This window comes from Trichoderma gamsii (genome assembly GCF_001481775.2).
Source record: "Trichoderma gamsii strain T6085 chromosome Unknown Scaffold_23.2, whole genome shotgun sequence".
NCBI classification, from domain to species: Eukaryota; Fungi; Ascomycota; class Sordariomycetes; order Hypocreales; family Hypocreaceae; genus Trichoderma; species Trichoderma gamsii.
The window spans coordinates 161,416-183,983 of record NW_020171360.1 but is presented as its reverse complement, the minus strand read 5'-3'; the positions used below and the strand labels follow the sequence as shown (position 1 = coordinate 183,983).

Here is a 22,568-nt window from a genome sequence, read left to right as displayed (position 1 = left end):
GGTAGATGATTGTAGCCAAGACTTGCCCCAGCAAAAACAGCCGTCCGCGTAATCCTATTAATCCTGATATTCCTAATAGAACATGGTGCTGGCAATTCGCTGCGATGCCCTGGCCGTGTGTTCGCTACCTGGCAGAGAGTAAGACGATTTCGCGGTGTAAGCACATAAGTAGCTTTCTTCCGGGCCAATGAAAACAAAGGTATTTTTGCTGTTTTGCGCTAATCAATATACTGTATGAAGGAGGCAATTTCTTATCAACACCTAAAACAAAATCCATCAAATCCATTTTCCTGAACGCCATCGAGATCATATCCAAATCCTGTCCACATACGTAAAATAGCAATTGTGCTTTATAGTGAAAGCATGTGAACAATTTTGGCTCTCCCTCTCTTCTTAGCCACAGCAGAACAGCTAGTGTCGGCATTTAAGCCTACAACAGCCTTTTCATCCTCTGAAATTCTTGCCAGAATAGCCAGTCAGCCAGCCAGCCAACGAGGTATCCGAAGACATGGGCGTATCCAAGGGATACAATAGTTGCTCGTCATGTGCCCGGCTGCATGCTGCACGAGCTGGGCTGATGCAGGCGTATTATCCAGACCAAATCTTCATACTCTGTTGAGGCCTAGAGCACCAGAGGAGTCGTCCACCAAAGGGCAGTATAGAGCAGTTGGTATCTTCAACCCACGGCTGCAGTCCAGATCGACCGGTAGCTCTGCGTTCAATCTTGCCCTCTTGAGGCTGATTGATGCGTAAAAAGTGTCGTTGGATCGCAGAGGTGAGCATCGGCTTATAACTGATCAAGTAGCTTCCGTCTTCTCCTCTCAAGAAGCTCCATCTGAACTTCCTCCAGCGTAGGCAGTGCCCAGCCATGGCCATCACCGCTGTCTCCAGGTAAAGGTTCCCAACCGTCTGGCGCTCCCTGTGATCCCGTCGCCAGGAGATTTGCCAATGCTTCTCTCTCTTTCTCGGCTTCGTACTGTAGCAGCGCGTCGTCCTCTTCGTTCGGAGCATAGCCGTAATACGCCGCATCCACGTTTTTCCTCAAGTCTCTGCTCGTCTCTAGTGGTTTGTCCTCCTTCTTCTTGGATTGGGCGGCCTCGAAGAGCTCTTTAACTCCCGGCAGCTCTTTCGCTCGCCCAAAGTATTTGTAGCCTTTCCCTCCACCGGGTATTTCTCTGCCCTGCTCGTCGTAAATCTTCCCTCCTCCTCTCATATAGTTTGGCCCGCCTAGATTCCGTATCTGCACCTCCCACATGTGCTTCTCGCGCATCAACTTGTTGATTTCATCGTTGAGGTCGCGGATCTGGTAGTCGCTCAGCACAGGCTCCTGAATCCGGGAAACCTTGCGCGAGATCTCCTTGAGGACTTGGCCGCGCCATTTCTCGCATGCTGGGATCGAATCGACTTCGGTGATGACCTTGGGGCGGCGTGTTCGTCCGGCGTCAATGATGCCCAAGTCTGCTGCTTGCGCTTCACGGAAGCGGAAGAGCATAGACTGGGCCTTTTCCGAATTTCGAGCCTATGCGAGTGTCAGCAAAGTCTATGAAAGAAAGGGAAAATATGCCTCGATTTTTGCAGCTCCTTACCATGTTTTCAGCTTGCTTGGAACACGATGGTCAAGACTTTTAAAAGTTGGTGGCTGCTTGCCTGGCGGAAGCTCACTCGGCAACTTTGTTCAGTGTGCACGCGCAGCCTCGTGCCCATCCTGTGGCGGTTACTCACCAGCCACACATATATCCACTTTTAATTCTCAGCCTCGCACACCATCATGAGCCGTATCAAAAAGAGCCTACCCTATGTTAGTTCCAAAATCCTCGTTGAAAACCTGGTAGGTTCGCTGTTTAAATGCCATTTTGATATCCAAATTTGCCATCCCATAATCTTTCACATGAACTTTCATTAATCTCTACTAATAGCAGTTTTAACTGACATTTCTGTGAGCACAGAACCTGATTCCCTGTCAGCGCTCCGCCCCATAGAGTTAGCAATTGCTTATCAATGCGAGTCGACAACTGAAGTGGAACCAGTTTGGGAATCAATCTGCTACTACAAGCTGGATGTGCGTCGTTTTTATCAAGGATACTAAGTCAGTTAGATTAAATGAGTAGGTATTCATGGAGACTGCATACATGTATGTATCTGGTCAGGTATTCCTTGAGAACAAATATCAACTACTTGTAGTTCTGGCAATTAGAATGCTTATGTGATACTCTATACTTGGTATAATGTGTAGGCCATTTCCACGCTGAATTTGGAAATCCTGATTATATATCCGCTCTATGAAAGGAGATTAACAGGCCACTATACCTTTTCTGCAAAATAAGCTCAAGAAGAAAGCTCCGAAGAGGCGGGATTAGACGGCAACCCACCTCTTTAGTCAGACGCCCGCATATCGCCGTTGAGTTTAAACATGGAGGTTGCCCGTATCAGTCCAATGATGTATACGACAGAAGGAAGTGGTGTGTCTAGCTATTTATTTTCCACCAATGGCGATGGCAACCACTTCAGAACAGCCTTGTGAGTGGAAAGAGACATAAGATATAGCTTAAAGCCTATGCAATAATATCTGAATATTCTTAAAAGAGGTATTGAGAAATGTATGATGTGTGGTTTTATCAGCGTAAAAGATTCTGTGTTCTCCCATGACTTTTTGGGATGAGAATTTGCAAATGTCCGAGTGTGTAAAAGAACTTTCATGAAATTTATAGGCAGCGCTAAACGAATATGTCATCAGATAGACGCCAAAATACTGTGATGCAACCTAGCGGGCACGGGTGAGTGATTATAAATACATGTCTGTGTATGGTTAGTTGTACTATGATAGCTACTGAGATCTGATCTATAGCAATTATTCTGCTCCATTGGCGTTTAGATTTCATGATCCATCTTATCGCCGAATTCTGAAACCAGTCTTGATAATACAGACATCCTGAATGACAAAGATTGGCGTATATTAATACGTTCAGTCATGAATTATGATGCTACTCCTTGTGAATTTGTTCCCTAACAAGCAATAAACGGTGCAACTAAAATACCCAGCATAGATCTACTTTGGCAAGTCATTGGAAATCATGCCTAAAATGCGTTTTTAGGCCAGCTGTCAGCTCATTCGTTACAAATGGTCTCATATCAATGTATTGACAGTGTATAGGTCTATTGAATTGGGATATAAAGCTCGTCACATGCGAATGGCTCTCTTCTTAATCGCACTCATGTCTTTCAGCCCAAGCAGCCAACATAAGGCCATAGCAGCTCACAAAAAGTCGACAGTTGGCATCACCGTATAAGTTGTTCTTGAATCAACCACTACTTGGTATTATAGCCCTTCCGAGACCTGGTCATGTCGCACTCCGTAATGTCACCCGCAATCTTGTTCTGGGGGACGCCCGTCTTGCTCGTCACCTCCGAAAACGAGGATGGAACAGAAAACATCTCTGCGGTATCATCAGTATGGTGGCTTGGCCACCGATGTGTCCTCGGACTTGCTGCCGAAAGCAAGACACCCCAAAACATTATTCGAACTGGGCAATGTGTTGTCAACCTCCCAGACGATACCATGACTCATCATGTCAACCTGCTAGCCGGTACGACTGGCACTGAGCATCCTTCTGCATCAAAGATAGACAGAGGATACCGCTATGTCAAAGACAAATGGACCCGTGCGCAACTCACCCCTCAAAAATCCGACCTTGTCCGGCCCAGTCGTATCTTAGAGTGCCCCGTTCAGATGGAGTGCGAATTAGCAGAGAATCATGAAACTATGAAGGACTATCCTGACCTGAGAGGCGCCATTGCTGCTATTGAGCTTAAAGTACTTCGAACTCACGTCGTGGATGGAATCCGGATGGCTGGCTATCCAAACCGCATTGATCCCGATCGCTGGAGGCCCCTCATCTCGTCCTTTCAGGAATTCTATGGGTTGAGCGGAAATAAGCTGTCGAACAGCAGACTCGGCAAGATTGAAGAAGAAAAATATCGCGCATTTACACGAAGCCAACTTGTTACACTTCCAGGTGACGGGGATAAAGAGGAAGTTGAGAAGCGCTATTCGCAGACAAACGGAAAGATTGAGAATGAGAATTAGAGCGGCTGGTGAGGAGACCCCAATTGTGTACTATAATGAACGCAGAGAACTAGAAACTGGATAGTAACAACGTTGAGACTACTGGAGGCTCATATCATTCATATTTTTTTTGGGTACACGCAGCTTAGCTGCGTCTATATCGCCACGAGTGCCGATGATAATCTGGAACAAGGGGATGGAGGATTGTTGCCAGGGCAGATACGTTTAGAATATGTGTATGAACATTGCTTTTTTCTGACCTTGATAATAACTTGATTCATATATGTAGTTCATAATCTCACAAAGACTCATTTGCTATGATAAGCAATAGCACGAGATGTTGATATTACAAATGAGATAGTTGTAATACATATTTGTATATTCTTTGAATCCCTAGTTGCGAATCTGACCAACCAAATCCGGCTCCTCATATGCTACTTTTCCTGCGCTCACATCGGGGTAGACATCAAACCTGCGCTGTGTCTCCAATGGTATATTCCTTCGCGTCTCTAGAATCTTTTCTTCATTCAACTCACTCTCAATGATAGCCTCGTCCTCTTGTGCCTCAGCCAAGACAGCAGCCATTGGGTCGAGAATCATGCTGTGGCCCCACGCAGGATAGGAGGAATCCAATACGCGAGCAGGGCTGCACATGCCCACATAGATCTGATTGTCGACAGCGCGTGCTTGGGCCAGCAGTTTCCAATGCAGAGCACCCGTGACCAGATTGAATGCACCGGGGTAGATTAGAGCAAAAGCTCCCTTTCGAGCGGCAATGGTAGCAAGCTCTGGAAAGCGGATATCGTAGCAAATGGCAATGGCAATCTTGCCGAATTCGGGGAAATCGACCAGCGTGACCTTGTTGCCTGGGCTGAGAACTTCCGACTCCCGAAATGTGACCTTGCCTGGGATATCAATATCAAAGAGATGCGTCTTGCGGTGGATCGATAATAAGGCTCCATCTGGCCCAAATATGAGACAGGTGTTGTAGTGCTTTTTCGTTGAGGAGTTGAGCTCTGGAATCGAGCCTCCAATGAGATACACATTGTTCTCTGCTGCCATTGCCGACAAAGCATAATATGACGGAGCCTGCTCCTTTACTGGTGGTAAAGGCAGCAATGGCTCTGCATATTTGGGAAAATGCTCGGTTCCATATGGCGAGTTGAAGCATTCTGGAAGGACGACAATCTTTGAGCCTCCCGAGGCCGCCTTGGCTACCTGTGAGGCCGCATGCTTCAGGTTCGCAGCCTTGTCTGTCCCAGAAAGGAGCTGTATGAGAGAGATCTTGACAGGCTTCTTCAGGATGCTGCGAGCGACTGATGCCATCTTGAACGAGGGGGGAGATCTGGTTAGACGATAGCGAACCGAGATTGGGATACTAATCAATATGCTGGTTGACAACGCCGATTGTTGGATGGCTGACCAGCTGATATCAGTTGCTCGATCTACCGATCCTTCAGATAATGCAAATGCCGACTTTATCTTGTCAAAACATTTACACTCGTGAATCAGTATGCCAAGTCAAAGTCGAGCCTCGCTCAAGGCACGCGACCTCGAAGCCTGTCGGCTTTTTCGGCTTTTTCACAGGTCGCCTTTATTAATGCTCCCCCCTCAACTGTTATGTACATACCAGCTAGCAGACCGCATAGCGAGCTTTAGTGCTGAAAGCTTGCTCCTCAGCTCCCTGTTGATAAAGCTTCAGTGGCGTGTCACTGCCAAACATTTGCCGATGGCCATTCCGCTCCACTTCCCCTCTTATCGCCAGTATTAAGAATTGAAGCCTTCCCTAAGAATCGATAGATTGAAAAGCTATGTAAGGGGCCAACCATTCAATTGGCCATTCACTTTCCGAAAACAAGTCGTCTCGGCTCAATTGCTTCTCCAAGACATCATCACCTGCCTCCAAATATCAATTCTCTACGAAGACTGAAGTTACCACTCGGCTCCCCTATTCGAGATGTCTGCAGCTACAGCCCCCAAGATGGAGCAGTTCGAATTCCACGATCCATCCACGCGCTCCAACTGGCGAGTCTGCTCTCCCGGCATCGAGGAAATGACACTAAACGAAGACACGTTGAATGGCCGCAAGTCAATACTGCAGCGATGGCAGCCGGGAGCAACCAATCCAACATCGAGTCCCATGGTGCACACCTACATCGAGGAGGTCTACATCGTCGAAGGCGATCTTACGGATAAGAGGCTGGACCAGACCTTTTACAAGGGCATGTATGCATACCGCAACGCCGGCATGGAGCATGGGCCCTGGGCCTCGGAGCGCGGGTGCCTTATGTTTGTCACTTGCACGCCGGTGGATAGTGGTAAGCGATAGGAGGCGATCAAGGCGATATAGACGGGCAGATCGTATATACTGTGCATAATCTATGGCCAGGGTTCAGGGTTGGCGGATGGATGGAATCTCGAGAGCCTACAGGTTGGTAACAGTTTGGTAATCGGGCAGGGATCCTTTAGCGGCAATTACATTGCAAAATAATATTCCACGTATGATCAAGCCTGACGCCATGGTGCAAAGCCACTGGAAACTATCTTGCACGCTTTATCATTTCATTGTATCCTGCCGGTAGTGTTAACCAAAGCCCATAATCTTGTTGCCGTCTGCAACTCAACCAACAATTAATTACAAACCGCTCTTGTCAACCCGAATCAGGTAAAAGGTCAAAAGAGGCAGCGGGCGCTCGCATATACGAAGCCAACCTTGATGTTTCCACACCTGCGGCTTCTTCCCCATAAATGCTCAAAGCTCGCCGTAGCTCGGACGATGGCGTGAAATTCCCCAGCCCAACGCACAGACTTGTCGAATCTTCACCCAGTGATTTGGCGACTCTTCCCAAGCTATTTCTCAGAAACTGGGGCTTCCCCAGAACCCAGATACTGCTGCCACCAACAACCAACCACTAAATACATGTATATCGGCAAATTCCCCTTCCATTGACAACTCTCGTCCTCCGTCTTATTCCTTCTCGAGTCTATCATTTGCCGATACCGACACGCATTTTATAATCATTTGCTCTCGGCGCCGGGTCCCCGCGGGTGAATGTGGAGATATCCCGAGATGTCGGACTCTGTAATGATGGCCCAGCCGCGAAAATCGGCCAGCAGAGGCAGCAGACGAGGCCGGAAGCCCACGTCATGTACACAATGCCATCTGAGGAAGCAGAAGTGTGATAGGAACCAGCCTTGTAACCGCTGCCTACAGCGGGGAGTTGCCCATCTGTGCGGCGACTCCACCAACAGCAATGGTGTTTTCAAGCATTCACAGTCTCCCCAGGTGGTTTCAATCGCTCCGCCCAGCCCTTCTCCCAGACCGAGGAGAGTGACGCAGCCGCCAATGAGTCCTAGTTTGGGGTCGTTGTTCGCTAACAGGGGTGCCAGAGCCTTTTACGGCTCTTCATACTTTGGTCACCAGGTGGCTTCCAGGATACTCAGTGAAGAGGGCCAAGATCTCCCGGCAGGCATATCGCGAGGTCGAGACACTCTGCAGTCTTTTAGGGATGAGTCTAGCTCCTTCGCTCAGGTCTGGGATCTACTTGGTCTCTTGCCTCGACAAAAGTCAACAGTTGACCGCTTGGTGAATATCTTCCTGGCGGAGGTGAACTGGTCGTTGGATGCGGTTCATGAGGCAACGTTTAGAAGCAGCTATGATGAGTTTTGGGGGAGACGATTTGGTTTTGATGATTTGGCCAACGTCGACCTCCGATGGCTGGGGCTATTATTCATAATATTGGCCTTTGGAGTTTTGCTTGATTCTCCGCCACATCCGACGCTGGATGTGCAGCGAGAACGAGAAGAAGCTTCTCTTCGATTTTATGTAAGTTGATTTTCTCGGGTAACAAGAAACCCATACATGGAAATAAGCTGACAAGTAATGCTATAGTGGGCGGCAAGAAGAGCAATTGTCATTGCTCCGTCGTTCTACGGAGAAAGCACAGATATTGTACGAGCCGGACTGCTCGTAACTCGCTATCTACTTTACACTCGACGCATCTCAGAGTCGTGGTTGACCATCGGCTTCGCATCGAGGATGGCCCAAGCACAAGGCATGCATGTAAGAATTATACCAGCTAGATGTTTTGGTTTATATAAGAAACTTATACCCGACAGGTCGACGGTGAGAGATGGCGGATGACTCGCAAAGCCACCGAGCAGCGGAGACGACTCTGGAGCCATATATATGCAATCGACCGTATGATATCGCTTGCACTGGGCCGGCCTTATGCAATCAACAATCAGTTTTGCTTGACGCACGAGCCTGAAAATGTCTGGCTGGATGACATGGAGGACGAAGAAGCCAGCCGTGCTGTGCCACAGCCGCTTAGCATTCCAACGCCAAGCGTGCTATCATCTCTGCTTTATCGACTTGCACAAGTCGTTGGAAAGATACAGGAGAAGTGCTTCGGAATGGAAAGAGCAAGCTATGAGGCTGTTCTTCAGCTCGATGCAAACCTGGTCAGATGGAGCGAACAGCTTCCGCCGTACTTCCGCTTAGATAACCCAGACACGGCAGCGGATGACGCTCTCCCATTTCTCCCATGGCATCGATTATACCTGCATACGTCATTTCACTTTGCTAGAATCGTCCTGCATCGACCTTTCTTACTTCGAGAATCAATCACGGATCGATTTCGAACTAGCCACGAGGCATGCATGTCTTCGGCGTTGGCAGACTTGAAGATACGGCTTCGTACAATGAATAGCACAAACGCAGACAGCCTGCGGTGGGCTTTTGGAGCTCACAACCTCTTCAACAGTGCCATGATTCTAGGAATCATTGCAGTAAAGAATCCTCATTCAGCGCAAGCTGGTGCCATCTTGGAGGACTTGGAAGCATATTGCGAGAATCTGCACCAGGATCCCTGGCTAAACGAATTTGGCATGGCTGAGTTGAAAGTAGTCGAGTTGTGCATTGCAAAGGCCAAGGACTCAAGATATACTTCGATGACTGCCTACCCATCAGGCACTCCACCTGAGCCACCTGGCCCCAGGATGCAGACTGTAGATGGTACGGGGCGAATGCGTCCATCGGATTTGGAATCTCCAGCCATGTCTTCCGACATGAGCTCTATATACTGGCCAACTGTTTGGGAAGATGGCCAGTTTACGTTTCCGGGTGCAGCAGATTTCAGTTCATGGGAGCAGATGATTACAGGTATTGCGGAGGACAATTACGGTGGACAGTGATTCCTAAGTAAATAGCTATGAAATTTGTAAAAACAGCTTGAAACAAGCACATGTATATACCTATATATACGCTAAACGCCTTCGCCCTCAAATTTCGTGCTCTGAGATGCGCTTTTCGCAAGGTGAAATCCCATCCTCACAGTTCCTAACCCATTTCCTTACATCTTCGCATCAATAAGCTGTGCGTGTTTAGACTCCAAATGCGTAGACGGTTTAAACGCAATCGGATTGGTCAGCGAGCCAAGGCCATGGCTGATAGTCACGAATAGCTCATCCCCTTCAACAAGCCGAACGGGTGGGTTCCGGCTGACGCCAATGCCGCAAGGGGTTCCCGTCAAGATGATAGTCCCCTTTTGCAACGTGCAGCCCTGTAATTTTGTTCAACATCGTGTGTTAGCCAAGAAGACAACTAAACAGCGGGAACTGGCCCCCCTCTGACTCAGCCTGTAACTCACCTGGGAAAGAAATGAGACAATCTTTGGTACCGTGAAGATCATGTCGCTCGCCTCGCCCTGCTGCATGACCTCGCCGTTGAGGATAGTCTGCAGCTTCAGAACCGACGGGTCAGGAATAATCTTGGACGAGACTAGCGCCGGTCCGATTGGAGCAAACCCATCGAAGCCCTTGCCGCGATCCCACTGTGAGACTTCGTTCTGGTGTGTCCGTGCGGTGACATCGTTGGCGGTCATGTAGCCCAGAACATGCTCCATGGCCTGATGCTCGGAGACATCTTTGCACGTCTTGCCGATGACAACGGCGAGTTCCACCTCGTAGTCCAGGTGGCAGTCGTGCAGGTCTGCGCAGTGGGGAGCAATGATGTGGCCTGAAGGGTGGTTGATGGTTTCCGTTGCCTTGAGGAACATTGTGGGGGTTTCAGGGATTGACAACTTCATTTCCGCCTATTATACAAAGGAGTTCAGCAACTTGGTTCTATATAAGTGGCAAATAGGGCTTTTGCAACGTTGCGGCAACTGCTTTGCGGACCCCTGCGGCATTACTTACAGCGTGTTCCCGGTAGTTGAGCCCGATGCACCGTATCGTACCCGCTTCCTGTGGTTTAAGTGGTGCCAACAGCTTATTATTCCGTTAACAAGGCTGTCCTATGCGCCCTCCCTGAAAAAACCATAGGTTTTTTTTTTATATATATACTGCGGCTAACCTTTTTGACTTGAACGATGTCTGCCGAGAGGACGGCTGATAGGTCCAGGGCTGACTCGGTTCGAACAATCCTGGCATATACATCTTCGCCACGGTGTAAAGCGATTCCAACTAAAAGAAAAATTCCCTGTCAGCGCTGCGGGAAGATGCCGGTCTGATCCCGTGGTTTGGAATCATTATTGGCAGAGTGGTGTCGTACCATCGAGGTCATCGTCTACGGGCTCGCCATATCTCTCTTTGCCGTTGATGTCTTCGAAGCGAATCAACCTATTCCAGGCCTGGATGCGAATAATTAGCCCAGATGGTCAGAAGTCAAGGAGAGAGAAATGGACGACAAGGATTCAGAAGAAAAGCAGCAGATACTCACAGGCTGGCCGTCATCCACTAGTGCCGGTGTCATGATTGCTTCTGGTCTTAGATCCAAGACAAGACAGCTATCAGGAGATTCAAGCCACAAAACTAGGGCGACACCATGGCGGCGCTCTTTATCTGTATATAAGAGCTTCCCTTATTTTTCTTTTCTCTCAATTCTATCCTTTCGTATATGCTCTGGAATCAGTCGTGTCGGCGATTGGGCATCCTGGGTTGTCGGTAAATAGCTTTCATAGAGCGTGCTCCAGCGTGGGTCGGCCATCGGCATATTGGAGAGGCGTCTGTCGGAGAAATCGGGAAATAGACCTCAGCTCAGCTCATGATAGCGACTCCTATGATAACGATCATGAGTGCTCAAAAGGAACCTTGTAAGTCGTCTTGGATAACTACAAATACGAATGGAGACGTTCAGGGAAAAAAAGTTTTTAATCATACAAGCCAAAAACAGTTACAACTACAGCTCCGACAATGGACGAGAAGAAGATTGCAAACCCAACTTCAGACCTGTCCGAGGATGCCTCCATCTCGATCAACAATGCTTCCCATTATGAAGGGACCCCTGTTGAGAGGGAGACGGTAAAGAGGAAGCTCAAGTCACGCCATATGCAGTTTTATGCTATTGGAGGCACAATAGGAACGGGTCTATTCGTGGGTATTGGTGGTGGCCTCGCTCAAGCGGGGCCACTGTCTCTCCTATTGGGCTATAGCATTACTAGTATCTTCATCTTTGCTATGGTGAGTTGCGCCTTAAATCTGACTAGTGATTCGTCAATTCGAGATTCTGGGGGTTTGATGAGTTATGTCAGCATCAACTGACACATGGTATAGATGCGATGTCTTGGAGAGATGACAACATGGATACCACTTCCAGGAGCCACACCGAGATTCTGCTCACGTTTCGTTGATGAAGCGTTGGGATTCGCGGTTGGGTGGAATCAGTGGTATAATTGTGCAATCACAGTCTGCGCAGAGATATCTGCTGCCGCTGCGGTTATTCAGTTTTGGAACGATACCATTTCGGTAAGTCCCAAGGCGCCACATTCTCTTACAACTCTCGTCACAAGTATCGGGAAATTCATTTTCTAACAGACACTATCAACAGCCTGCTGTTTGGATCTCCATCATTCTCGTTCTCATCTTCATCTTCAACCTCATTGACGTTGGAATCTTTGGAGAAGTTGAATTCGTCTGCTCTTGCGTCAAGATTGTGGCCCTGGTCGGCCTCCTCATCCTCTCTCTGGTCATAGACCTAGGAGGCGGGCCCACCCATGATAGACTTGGATTTCGGTGAGTTTCATACGCCAATGGCTGAATACTATAAAAATAAGCTTCAAGTTGGCTGACCTGGGTTTTTGGTAATAGATACTGGCACCACCCTGGCGCTATGCTCGAGTACATTGCTAGTGGCGATACAGGACGTTTTCTTGGACTGTTCAACGCTATTGTCAACGCAGGATTTGCCTTTGCCGGCATCGAGATGGTTGCTGTCGCAGCAGGAGAAACAGAAAACCCCCGATACAACATCCCAAAGGCCATCAACCGTCTCTTCTGGCGAATCATCTTCTTCTATGTCCTCGGTACTTTGGCCATCGGCGTCATCGTTCCATACAATGATGATCGACTCTTGAACGGCGGTGCCGGCGTTGCCAGCTCGCCTTGGGTCATTGGGATCTCCCGTGCCGGCATCAAGGTGCTCCCCTCCATCATCAACGCGGTTGTTCTTCTTTCAGCTGCTTCATCCGGCAATGCACTGCTCTACAGCGGTAGCCGATATTTACTTGCTCTTGCGGAAGGTGGCCAGGCCCCAAAATTTCTCCTCAAGTGCACCAAGAGGGGAGTTCCGATTTACTGCGTCCTCTGCACTGGTGCTCTTGCACCGCTCACCTACATGGCTGTCAGCTCTGATAGTGCCCGAGTGTTCTCCTGGTTCGCCAACCTGGTTACGACCGCCGCTCTATTCACGTGGTGCAGTATCTGTATCGCGTATATTGGCTTTGACCGAGCTCTAAAGGCTCAAGGCATTAATCAGAATGAAGAGCTGGCTTTTAAAGGTTTCTTACAGCCTTACATCTCTTATATCAGCCTCGTATTCTTCATCATTGTCATCATCTTCAATGGCTTTAGCGTCTTCATTCATGGCCACTGGGATACACAGAAGTTTGTTGTGTCTTATGTTGGCATTCCGTACGTTTCCATTTTCCTCTTCTCCTTGCTCGAACTATATACTGACTATGTGCTTTAGTATTTTCTTTACACTATTCCTGGGCTGGAAGTTTTTCAAGAAGACCAAGATCCGCACCGCTGAAGAGATTGATCTTCATACCGGACGCCAGTTGGATGAATCTACAGAGTATGCAGAGAAGCCAAAGGGAATGCTTGATCGACTCTGGAAGTGGGCTGCATGAGCTATGATGTTTACGCATATTATGATTGGTTTGGCGATAGTTTAGTTTGTATAGTTTGTTATTAATGATTGAGCACCTCGTCACTATTCTTAACTCTCATGTTTTGCAAACTGATCATTGCAGGAGGTGTCGCCTGCCATCTGTAACAGCAACAGTCTCAGGGAATATCGAGTAAAGTTATTAAGATTTACAATCATTGTAGACCTAGATCGTCGCCCATCGCAGTAGTACCGCAGCAGCAATGACTGGCAACACGCTTACCAACTCTCCTAGTCCCGCATACTCCGGAGGAATTCTCGCATTGACAAAAGCACCTGCGGCGAGGAGGATTGCAAAGGCGTTGTAAACGAAACTCCACATGAAATTGAACTTGATGCGATTGACGGATTTCTGACTGACGTCCATCATAGTAAGGATGCCACCAAGTGAAGGGCGCATGAGCACTACATCCGCTGCAGATTGCGCGACATCCGTGCCTTCGTTCATATGGACGCCGATTGTTGCTTGCGCGAGAGCAACAGCATCATTCGTGCCGTCGCCGCAGAAAACGACAACCGGCTGTTTACGATCTATAGTTGTCCCAAGGAGCTTCTGTATGTAGTCTTTCTTGTCAGCGGGTGAACTCCGAGAACGCACTAGGTCGTTAGGAATGCTGAGCTTGGATGCCAAAGTTTGTACAGCTCCGTCGTCGTCTCCAGAAACTAAATGCACCGAAACGTCGCGCCTTTGCAATGATTTAACCGTCTCCATTGAGTCAGGTCGAAGCTCATCTTCGAGACCGTAGACTGCCATTAACGTATTATCGATAGTGAAGCAGAAGACCGTGTACCCTTGAGCAAGCATCGGTTGAACAAGTTTATGGTTTGTCAACTCGAGCCAACGGGAGTTGCCTGCTCGAAGACTCTGGCCACCCACGGTCGCTTCAACACCTTTACCAGTAATACTCTTGGGCTCAGCAACAGCCGAGGCTGTGATTCCAGCTCGCTTGAGATGAGCAGCCACAGCAAGGGAGACTGGGTGTCGGCTGCTTTCGATGAGGCCTAAAAGAAGCGAGATTTTGCCCTTGTCAACGGAGTTCTCCGTGACAACAGAAAGCTTTCCGCGAGTCAAGGTACCAGTCTTGTCAAACACGACGTGTGATGTCTTGTGCGCAACTTCAATAGCTTCCGCGGACTTAAAGATGATGCCCTTTTCTGCCGCGACTCCACTTGCTATCACAATAACCATAGGAACAGCCAATCCAATGGCGCAAGGGCAAGAGACGATGAGGACAGCAATGGTGAACGTGATAGCCTGAGTGGCAGCTTCAGATCCATCATACCCACGAACAGTCATGCCCACTGCAATCCAGATGACGAACGTGATTGTCGCTAATGCCACTACAATCGGGACGAAGTAGGATGCTACTCGGTCCGCAAGATCCTGCAGCTTAGGCTTCAGTAGTTTAGCTTCGTCAACCATCGCAGCAATGGCGCAGATAGTATTGTCGCCGGGTAAACGGTTCAGTCTAGCAGTTATAACTCCAGATCCGTTGATAGACCCAGCAATCACCACAGACTTGGGATATTTTTCCACTGGCCGGGATTCGCCAGTAAGCATAGACTCGTCAACTTCAGATGAGCCCTTGATGACAGTGCCGTCGGTTGGAATTCTAGTGTCAGGTAGGACTTTGAATGTGTCACCATATTGCAATAGCCGTGCGTCAATCTCGCGTTCCGTTCCGCTCTCTTGGTCTACAAGGATGGCTGTCGATGCCTGAAGTGAGCGGATAGAAATGGATTCAACTGCTTTCTGGCGAGCGATAGCGGCAACCCATCGACCTACCATAATCAAGGTAACCAAGAGGGTGCTCGTTTCGAAAAACTGACCAGTCAAAAGGGGCTTCCCTATAATGAGGTATGCAAAGGAGATCACCGAGAAGATGTAGGCAGCACTTGTGCTCAAGACGATCAAGAGATCCATCTCGATCACTCTAGAGAAAACAAGAGCCTTGAGAGCCTTGGGGTAGAAAGGACCTGCTATGACAAATTGAACAATAGTGGCCAAGGCAAATGAAGCAGAGGAATATGCCACTTTGTTCTCAGGAAGTGGCGCCCATGCCATGACCAGCACCGGAATCGTTAAAATTGCGGAGAGAAGCGTCATATACCCGACATGGCGAACATGCTTGCTGCTAGCCTCCAGCGAAACATCACCGCGCGGAAGAGCAAGTATGACTGGTGGGCCCCAAATTTTCTCAGTTAGGTCTCTAGCTCCGACTATCTTCGGATCAAACGTAACTCGCACGGTCCGATCGTTCACGAGTGCCATGTCAATAACGCCGTCTGGCCATACTTGGCTGAGGAACTTGGCCGGTTCATCGGGGACAATAAGATCTAGATTAGATCCTTTGTTCTGGACTCTTTCGCATCTGAATTCGGTCGTTCGCTCTAGATGTTTCATGACTTCCTCTACTGATCCCAAACGAAGATCAATGTTGAACTCGGCTCGAGAGAGAATCAGACTGGTCTTCAAGTCCTTGACAGCGGCGACAGTAGCAAGGGTTCTGTTGAGCTTTGTTTCGCAACCAGTACAGGTCATGCCAGAAACGCTAAGAACTACATGCTCTTTTCCGGCGCCCTGATTTTCCATGTCTCTAATGGCGGGAATCGGGGCTTTTTCGATGTTAAGCACAGTATCAGGCATGGTAGAGGAGCAGCAAACATCGTTGCACGAGTTTTGAGGGCTAGTCGGCCGGTCTTCTGAGCAGCAGGAGTCCACACACCCAGGCTTTGGGGCTTTTGAAGTATTCTGTTTCAGTGGCTTGCAGCAAGAGCTGGAACAAATGGCCTTGGGTGACTTTATGGCGGCTTCATCTATGGCTCCTCCGCAGCAGTCTTCTGCAAAATTGTCCCTGACATGTAAGGCTTTAGGGATATCGTCAGAGCAGCAAGAGTCGTGACAGTCATTGGTCGACATTTCTATGCTGTGCTTGGTTTCGGCCTTGACATCCACAATGGGAACCTTTGAGCAGCAAGTATCGCCACACTCATTTTGAGGGAAAGGTTTATCGACAGGTTTGCCTTCCGCGAAGTATGCCTTTGAGCGCTTGGCGGACTCGCTCTTTGAACAACAAGAGCTCGCACAGTCGTCGGTTAAAGCTTTTTTGGCGGGGTTGATGAATATGGCCCTTTCACCAGCACTCTTTCGTAGGCGAAGACGGTTCTTCGCAGCCTGGTCCATGGTGACAGATGCACTACTAAGGCAGTCATCCAGCGAAGCGCGATGTTCGCGGCTCGACGCATCTTTGGAGCATCTGTCCGCGTCTGGAGAGCGGCGCTCGGGGACCTTACAGCAGGTTTCCTGGCCAAGAGCAATGAGAGCGCGGCAAATGCATCCCAAAGTCCGTAGAGTGGCACCATAGCGATCGAGAACAGAGATACTATGCTGGCTGCATGCCTGGCCGTCAGTCGCTTCACTACATGCTGGGATGAGTTAGCAATGTGACTGACCGTCTCAAACAGCAGCTACTCACCGTTTGTCTGAGCGCCGGAGCCGAGGATAGCAGCATTCATCTCGCACTCTCGCATTGCCAAGCGATCGAGGCAAGACGAATCGCAGCATGGGCTGACTTTGCCACGGCAGCAGTCAGGCTGGTCAGTATCATCTTGAACCTTGTCATCTTCGCATTCTCCAGAAGAGCAGCAGTCATCTTGGGCTTTTTCGTCGTCGAAATTCCCAGAAGAGCAGCAATTATCTTGGGCTTTTTTGTCGTCGCATTCCCCAGAAGAGCAGCAGTAAGGCTGGTCAGTACCATCTTGAGCTTTTTCATCTTCGCATTTTCCAGAAGAGCAGCAGTCATCCAGTACGGCCTGAGGGCAATCTCCTCCACCCAGGCTCATAGAGCTGAGAGTTTCAGAGCAGTCGTCATCAGAGCGAGATTGCTGGCAGACGTTGCTCTGCTCAGCTGGACCCGCATCTGGTGCATTTAATATTTCCGGTGCCGAAGCCTGTTGGCCGCAGCAGTCGCGTCCCATATTTAAAGTTGTTTTGCTTTAAGTCCAATTTTGTGTTATAGTTGAAGTTGAAGCTGATGGTTGAAGTTGGCTGCTTGGAAGCCGTCAGCATCCGACGTGCATCATGCACCTTCCGTCACGTGAATTGGCTGAGAAGGATCAATTCCATACATGTTTTGCGCCAAGCCATTTTGCCAATTGAAGCCCGTGCGGGGAACCAAAACATTTCAATCTGGTTGGCTCTGGAAGGAAGAGAAAGATGAAGAAAATATGTGTTGAGGGCATGCCAGAAGTCATCAGAATGCATTAAATACAAAAGTGGGACATTGTAGCACAGTTCAACTGTACCTTAAGCAGTCAGCAGTGTGAAACGCTCCCAAAGTTGCTAAAGGCTGTGCCCGTTCGCCACAATTTTGGCATTTGCATTGAGCAAGCAGTGATAAAGGTAAAATTATATAGTAGACTAAATGTTATGCATTTATTTAGTTATTGTTGTCTGCTTCTTTAGCTCATTTCATTAGTTAATATAAGACGTATAGCCTCAAGTTTCAACGATGAATCAGGAAGACAGTATGTCGATTTTCAGGTATTCTTGGTCACTAACTTCTCGAGTCACATCTTCTTAGTTGGATACACTCAGTGAGACTGAGAAACAGTCTATGTCACCAGTGTAAGAACATATGTCAAGGCGGCATATCTGCATTTGATTGAGTGATAAGACACCTTTCGTCTTCCCATGCTATCTTAACTCTGCTGCTTGACGAGCACGCTGCTTATACACCATCCAGCCAAAGGTACCAAAAGCAAGTCAGCAAATGACTGCGTTTCTGGTTAGTAGGAAAACTCTAGCTTAATCATCAATCTTGTTTACAGACAGCCGCTAGAAGTCAATATATGCTTTTAAGGTGCGGCGTGTAGACGACGGACGTGATTACTGATCACGTTCCCGAGACCAAGTCAACAAGTATATGTGCTACTGGGGTTCCCAGTAAAGGGAGAATAAATTAGAGTAGTTTGGGGTAATGGAGAAGGGTTGAGCTACTTTGGGAAATGTCGTTTTGCCCAAAAACGTCTTAGAAAGGGTGTGTCTCGTAGTGGCAACGCTCCCAACCTTGAGATGCCGGTATGCATGTTTAATAATCACGGATGCAGGTACCGAAGATCACCAGATTGGACCATAATGACACAAAAGGGTGGGGGTTTGCTGCTAAGTACTCATTGAAGATAGTCTGGATGAATAAGCAAAGAGAATAGAGGTTGCCATCTACATGTTGCAGTGAGTTTATTATAATTGATTGCGTAGAAAGTTTAAGGATGTCAGCATCGCTAGGACATGTGCTTCTTATCGAAGTAAGCGCTGTATGGTCAAGAGTTTACAATTTTTGCGTGCCAACAGTCACTTTGTCCGCTAGCGGTAGAACAGGGTACATGTAGATATTCAAAATGTGTTTTTATTGTCTGCATGACAGGCCTATTTTAACCCGACCAAGATTACTTAAGATTTGTATTCAGTTCGCCGTTCCTCAATGCCCTCTACTGTAGTAGTCCTAGTGAGGTGTCTGACCAATGCTTCATCCCCATCTTCATGAACCGCATGGCCACTTTGAATGATAGTTACGCTGTCTCGGAACACAAACTCGTAGAACGCACTGGACACCAGTGTGGCAGGTATGCTGGCAAGAATGGCGATGGGAGAATAATTCATGTAAGTAAAGGCCTCCTTGCCGAAGAAGATTGCAGCAACGATTCGAGGACCAAGGTCTCGAGCTGTGTTCATGGTAAGGGTGGCGTCTCCAAAGCCCCAGGCCATGGCAGCGTATGCCAAACCGATCATCAGGGGAGCGATTGCCGGAGAGATGAAGGGATTGGCCGGGTCAATGGCGGCCCAGATGATGAATCCGACGAAGCAATCGCAGATGAACTCTGTGAGAAACACGTATCCCATTGACTGATCAGGGTTGGGGAACGAGCACAGGATACTTGCGGGAGCGCCATTTGCGACGAGAGGTTTGCCGGCCGCAAGGAGCAGTTCCTTCATCTCGTTGATTTGCTGGTGGTAAATCCCCATGAGTACCAGGGCAGCAATAAATCCACCAAGGAGTTGACTGAATATATAGTACGGTACTTTCTTGAGAGGAAAGCCATGCCAAATGCAAAGACAAATCGTAACTGCTGGACTGAAGTGGCCACCCGAGGTTGGGGCACAAGTAATAATGGCAAAAGCAATGCCAAGAGCAAACGCAAAACCGATCGCGAAGAGACTTCCAAAGGCTGAGACGCCGAGAGGTGATGCGCCGTTCAAGGTAAAGGTGGCAATGGCGCCGATTCCAGGCAGCACATACATAAACACTCCAGTCGCTTCCGCTATACACTCGCGCAGCCAGCGAGGCCGCCTGTGCTCGAAATCGAGTCGGCGCTGCGAAATGCGCCTGGGAGGGACAACATTGCGAGGAATGTGCTTCTGGGTGGCTTCGGTTGTGCCCAACTCCACTTCATTTCACGACAAGTTAGTTGACTGTCTTTTCACTGACAACGATACATGGACTGTATCCACCACGAGAGAAAGAAGAGAGCATACAATCATGGGTGTGTAGACGATTCAGTTCCCGAGTCGTCATGGTGCTGTCTTGTGTAACCAGACGTTTCACTTGTACTAGGTATATGTTTAAGCAATCGAGGTGTGAAGAGAGAAGGGAAGGAGGCGAGATATGCCCATTACTACAGGAAAAGGCAAGAGACTAAATAGTTGAATGCTACCCAGACGCCAACACCATCATCAGGAATGCACATCACCATCATCATACGGTCAAGCCGTGCCAGCCTCTTGCAAACTCCGCACCCTTGTTTGCAGGCCCCCCATGAACGCACATCAAAGTCCAGACTTTGGATCTCTCTTGCGTGGCGCCGGATCGATGTATTTCGATAGTTGACAAGAGTTGTGTGGACTATCTGCTCCAACCATCAGGTGGCTTACATGAAACGGTCAATTAGTCGTCCGCCAGTTGGGGCAGCTTTCGCAACTGAGCCCACTTTGGTCTCTATTTTCTGCTTCTTTACCCCGGACAAAGAGCCCACATTCGCCCCCGCCTCCATGCTCCCCCGCAGTCTAACGATCTTTCAGGCTATGTCTCCGGGTTGGTTGCATGGCGGATATTAATCATTAGCCCAGTTCTGTTAGCTCTAGCAGCGGGCAGGGCAAGTTACGGATTAGCTACTCCTTTGTACGGGAGAGTCTGTGCGACGTAGTACGAGCGGACACCTCGCCAAGTCCGGGGCATCGTCGCTAACAGGCGGCCCCATCAATTTGCCCGACGAGACGAGCTGGGCAAGCATCCAGTGGCTTTGAAAGCCTTCTGTCATCAAGTGGATATTGGATATGTTTTTGCTTTTATTGGCCTCATGATGCGTAAAGGGCGTATCTATAGGCTGTTTTACTAGACAAGTATTGCTATCATTTTTTTCTTATACTGCGGACTTCTTCCTGGGTCCAGCCACTAGTAAAGTTTAGACAATGCTCGCTACCAGAAACGGCTCGTCCGGCGCACAGTTGCTGGCGGCAGTCAAAGAGTCTTACGGCCACGGAATCGAGTCTCGGAATTAAGATGCAAAATCAGAATGAGAATTGATGTATGATGCTCGCAGACTAACCAAAGCCCTTTTGTTTTAGCCTCCAGCATTGACACTTGCTTTTGTTCGCGGCAGGGACCCAAAATGGAATATGGAATTGATCTTGATTACTGGGTTTCTTACAATCTGACATCAATGGATGCAAACCACCCTTGGACTTTCCCCGTACGGGGGAATTGGGCTGTGTGGGGAGATCCCTGCCGAACCTCACTTCATCCCATTCCCCCACACGGACTCTATAGCTTCGCCAACAAACGTTGAGCTGAGAATCGACCTCGATGCAGCTGTTTATCTCGTAGTTTAAATCGGACTCGTCCCAACGGGCTTGACCGCTCCAGCTAAAGGATATTGGTCCACACCCCGCGTTTTTGACGAACCTGGGGGCGGCTGCTTGATTCTTGATTGGATCGAGGGCATTGCCAACCCATGACTCATGAGGAAGCTGTCTACATCGATGAGGCCACTAAGCAAGACGAGCCGAGGCACGTATCCATCAAAAGTGAGGAGAAGCCGCCTAGCCTTTCCATTCTGGGCGCTATCCTAGCCGGCCCTTCGCTTTAAAGACGCCCGGCGCTTTTTTGCAACCTCCTTCCTGCTGTACGCCAAGCGAAACGCCAAAATTTAGACGCAACAGCTGAACGTGGCGAGGCAACGAAATCCGCCAAGCAGCCCTGCCGAGTCGGAACGGCACCGAGCGTGCCACGTTTAGAAGGGCTATCGGATCAGCCACCATTTTCTTAGCTTCTATACGATTTACGAGCATCGCGAACAACCTACATGCATGCATCTATGATGAGGCGTGCACGGCCAACCAACTTCACCCACATCGCTCTCGGATATAACGTCTGTCGTGTAACGGGGGATTTTACGTTCCGGCTTTCTCCTTGAACGAGCGTCACTAGTTCGTCTATATCGTGCGATGGCGCCCAGGTAGTTGTTCGGATCCGACACGGAGAGGCTAGTCCTCCGTCGGAGGAAGAAACAAAGTTTTTATGCGACCAAGTAGGCATCGACACTAAGATAACTAAGCGGAATCTGTCTTCGAAACTGCGGTTGTTTGTTCTTCAAAGAGGGGAAACGTCCTACGTCTGGCATTATTGAGGTAGTACGTGGCTGAGTCTCCAATCAAGGTAAATGCACTAATGTAGAGGAACACCGCTTCAAGAGGATATTACACTATATTTCCTTGCATGACAGATTCAAATGCTTCAACGACCAACGAGGTATTGTGTTTTGTCCGAAATATCACGATAAGCGCCTAAAACGGCCGTAGTGCAAAGTGGACACGCCGTGTATGCATATCTCGTCAACAGACTTTCTCTACGGCGTGTGAGGTCCTATGAACTGGGATGTCAAGACCAAGATATCGGTAAAAAGTAATACCGTTAAATAAGGAATCGATTAAAACATGATGCTGGGTTGGACAAATCCAAGCCTAGAGACACTAATAGGCGAAATTTTAGCAAAGACTCTATCCGTACGAGTTAAAGACTTATTGGCTCAATTATCAATAGTTTGATGTCAAAGGCTTGAAGCGAGATAACTAGCGTAAAAACTCGTAAAAAGGACATTGATGGATTATTTGATTTGTATTTGCAATAATAGTCATTGTCTTGATAATAGTTTGCATCTTTATGCTTGACAGACTTCTCTGTCCGAATACACCAGAACATAAATTCACAATGCTTTCGAAAGCGCTAGTTTGTTGATTAAATGACCTCAATCACCTAGCAAAGCTCGCTATGAAAGGCG

The 22,568-nt window shown here is 48.5% G+C and overlaps 9 protein-coding genes across 9 annotated transcripts; 4 read left to right on the top strand and 5 right to left on the bottom strand.

The window, feature by feature from the left end:
* Window positions 1–787: 787 nt before the first annotated feature.
* TGAM01_v206692 (pre-mRNA-splicing factor ISY1) lies at window positions 788–1,589 on the bottom strand (the record flags this gene model as incomplete). The annotated part of the gene is made up of 2 exons (XM_018808949.1): window positions 788–1,519; window positions 1,587–1,589. 2 exons carry the CDS (start codon window positions 1,587–1,589, stop codon window positions 788–790), a joined length of 735 nt encoding a protein of 244 aa, XP_018657831.1.
* A 1,766-nt stretch (window positions 1,590–3,355) lies between these two features.
* On the top strand, window positions 3,356–4,084 carry TGAM01_v206691 (hypothetical protein; the record flags this gene model as incomplete). The annotated part of the gene is made up of 1 exon (XM_018808950.1): window positions 3,356–4,084. One exon carries the CDS (start codon window positions 3,356–3,358, stop codon window positions 4,082–4,084), a length of 729 nt encoding a protein of 242 aa, XP_018657832.1.
* Window positions 4,085–4,456: 372 nt separating this feature from the next.
* TGAM01_v206690 (nitrilase) lies at window positions 4,457–5,389 on the bottom strand (the record flags this gene model as incomplete). Its single annotated transcript, XM_018808951.1, has 1 exon — window positions 4,457–5,389. One exon carries the CDS (start codon window positions 5,387–5,389, stop codon window positions 4,457–4,459), a length of 933 nt encoding a protein of 310 aa, XP_018657833.1.
* Window positions 5,390–6,020: 631 nt separating this feature from the next.
* Window positions 6,021–6,392, top strand: TGAM01_v206689 (hypothetical protein; the record flags this gene model as incomplete). The annotated part of the gene is made up of 1 exon (XM_024549924.1): window positions 6,021–6,392. One exon carries the CDS (start codon window positions 6,021–6,023, stop codon window positions 6,390–6,392), a length of 372 nt encoding a protein of 123 aa, XP_024405310.1.
* Window positions 6,393–7,409: 1,017 nt separating this feature from the next.
* Window positions 7,410–9,259, top strand: TGAM01_v206688 (fungal specific transcription factor domain-containing protein; the record flags this gene model as incomplete). Its single annotated transcript, XM_018808952.1, has 3 exons — window positions 7,410–7,889; window positions 7,956–8,126; window positions 8,183–9,259. 3 exons carry the CDS (start codon window positions 7,410–7,412, stop codon window positions 9,257–9,259), a joined length of 1,728 nt encoding a protein of 575 aa, XP_018657834.1.
* Window positions 9,260–9,417: 158 nt separating this feature from the next.
* On the bottom strand, window positions 9,418–10,817 carry TGAM01_v206687 (fumarylacetoacetate hydrolase; the record flags this gene model as incomplete). Its single annotated transcript, XM_018808953.1, has 5 exons — window positions 9,418–9,627; window positions 9,715–10,158; window positions 10,419–10,528; window positions 10,617–10,695; window positions 10,785–10,817. The coding sequence occupies 5 exons, from the start codon at window positions 10,815–10,817 to the stop codon at window positions 9,418–9,420; spliced, it is 876 nt and encodes a 291-aa protein (XP_018657835.1).
* Window positions 10,818–11,108: 291 nt separating this feature from the next.
* On the top strand, window positions 11,109–13,194 carry TGAM01_v206686 (amino-acid permease inda1; the record flags this gene model as incomplete). Its single annotated transcript, XM_024549923.1, has 6 exons — window positions 11,109–11,157; window positions 11,238–11,524; window positions 11,618–11,809; window positions 11,892–12,076; window positions 12,125–12,973; window positions 13,032–13,194. The coding sequence occupies 6 exons, from the start codon at window positions 11,109–11,111 to the stop codon at window positions 13,192–13,194; spliced, it is 1,725 nt and encodes a 574-aa protein (XP_024405309.1).
* Window positions 13,195–13,398: 204 nt separating this feature from the next.
* Window positions 13,399–17,210, bottom strand: TGAM01_v206685 (Cu2+-exporting ATPase; the record flags this gene model as incomplete). The annotated part of the gene is made up of 2 exons (XM_018808955.1): window positions 13,399–16,658; window positions 16,709–17,210. 2 exons carry the CDS (start codon window positions 17,208–17,210, stop codon window positions 13,399–13,401), a joined length of 3,762 nt encoding a protein of 1,253 aa, XP_018657837.1.
* A 1,474-nt stretch (window positions 17,211–18,684) lies between these two features.
* TGAM01_v206684 (aquaporin-9) lies at window positions 18,685–19,807 on the bottom strand (the record flags this gene model as incomplete). The annotated part of the gene is made up of 2 exons (XM_018808956.1): window positions 18,685–19,679; window positions 19,768–19,807. 2 exons carry the CDS (start codon window positions 19,805–19,807, stop codon window positions 18,685–18,687), a joined length of 1,035 nt encoding a protein of 344 aa, XP_018657838.1.
* Window positions 19,808–22,568: the final 2,761 nt, after the last annotated feature.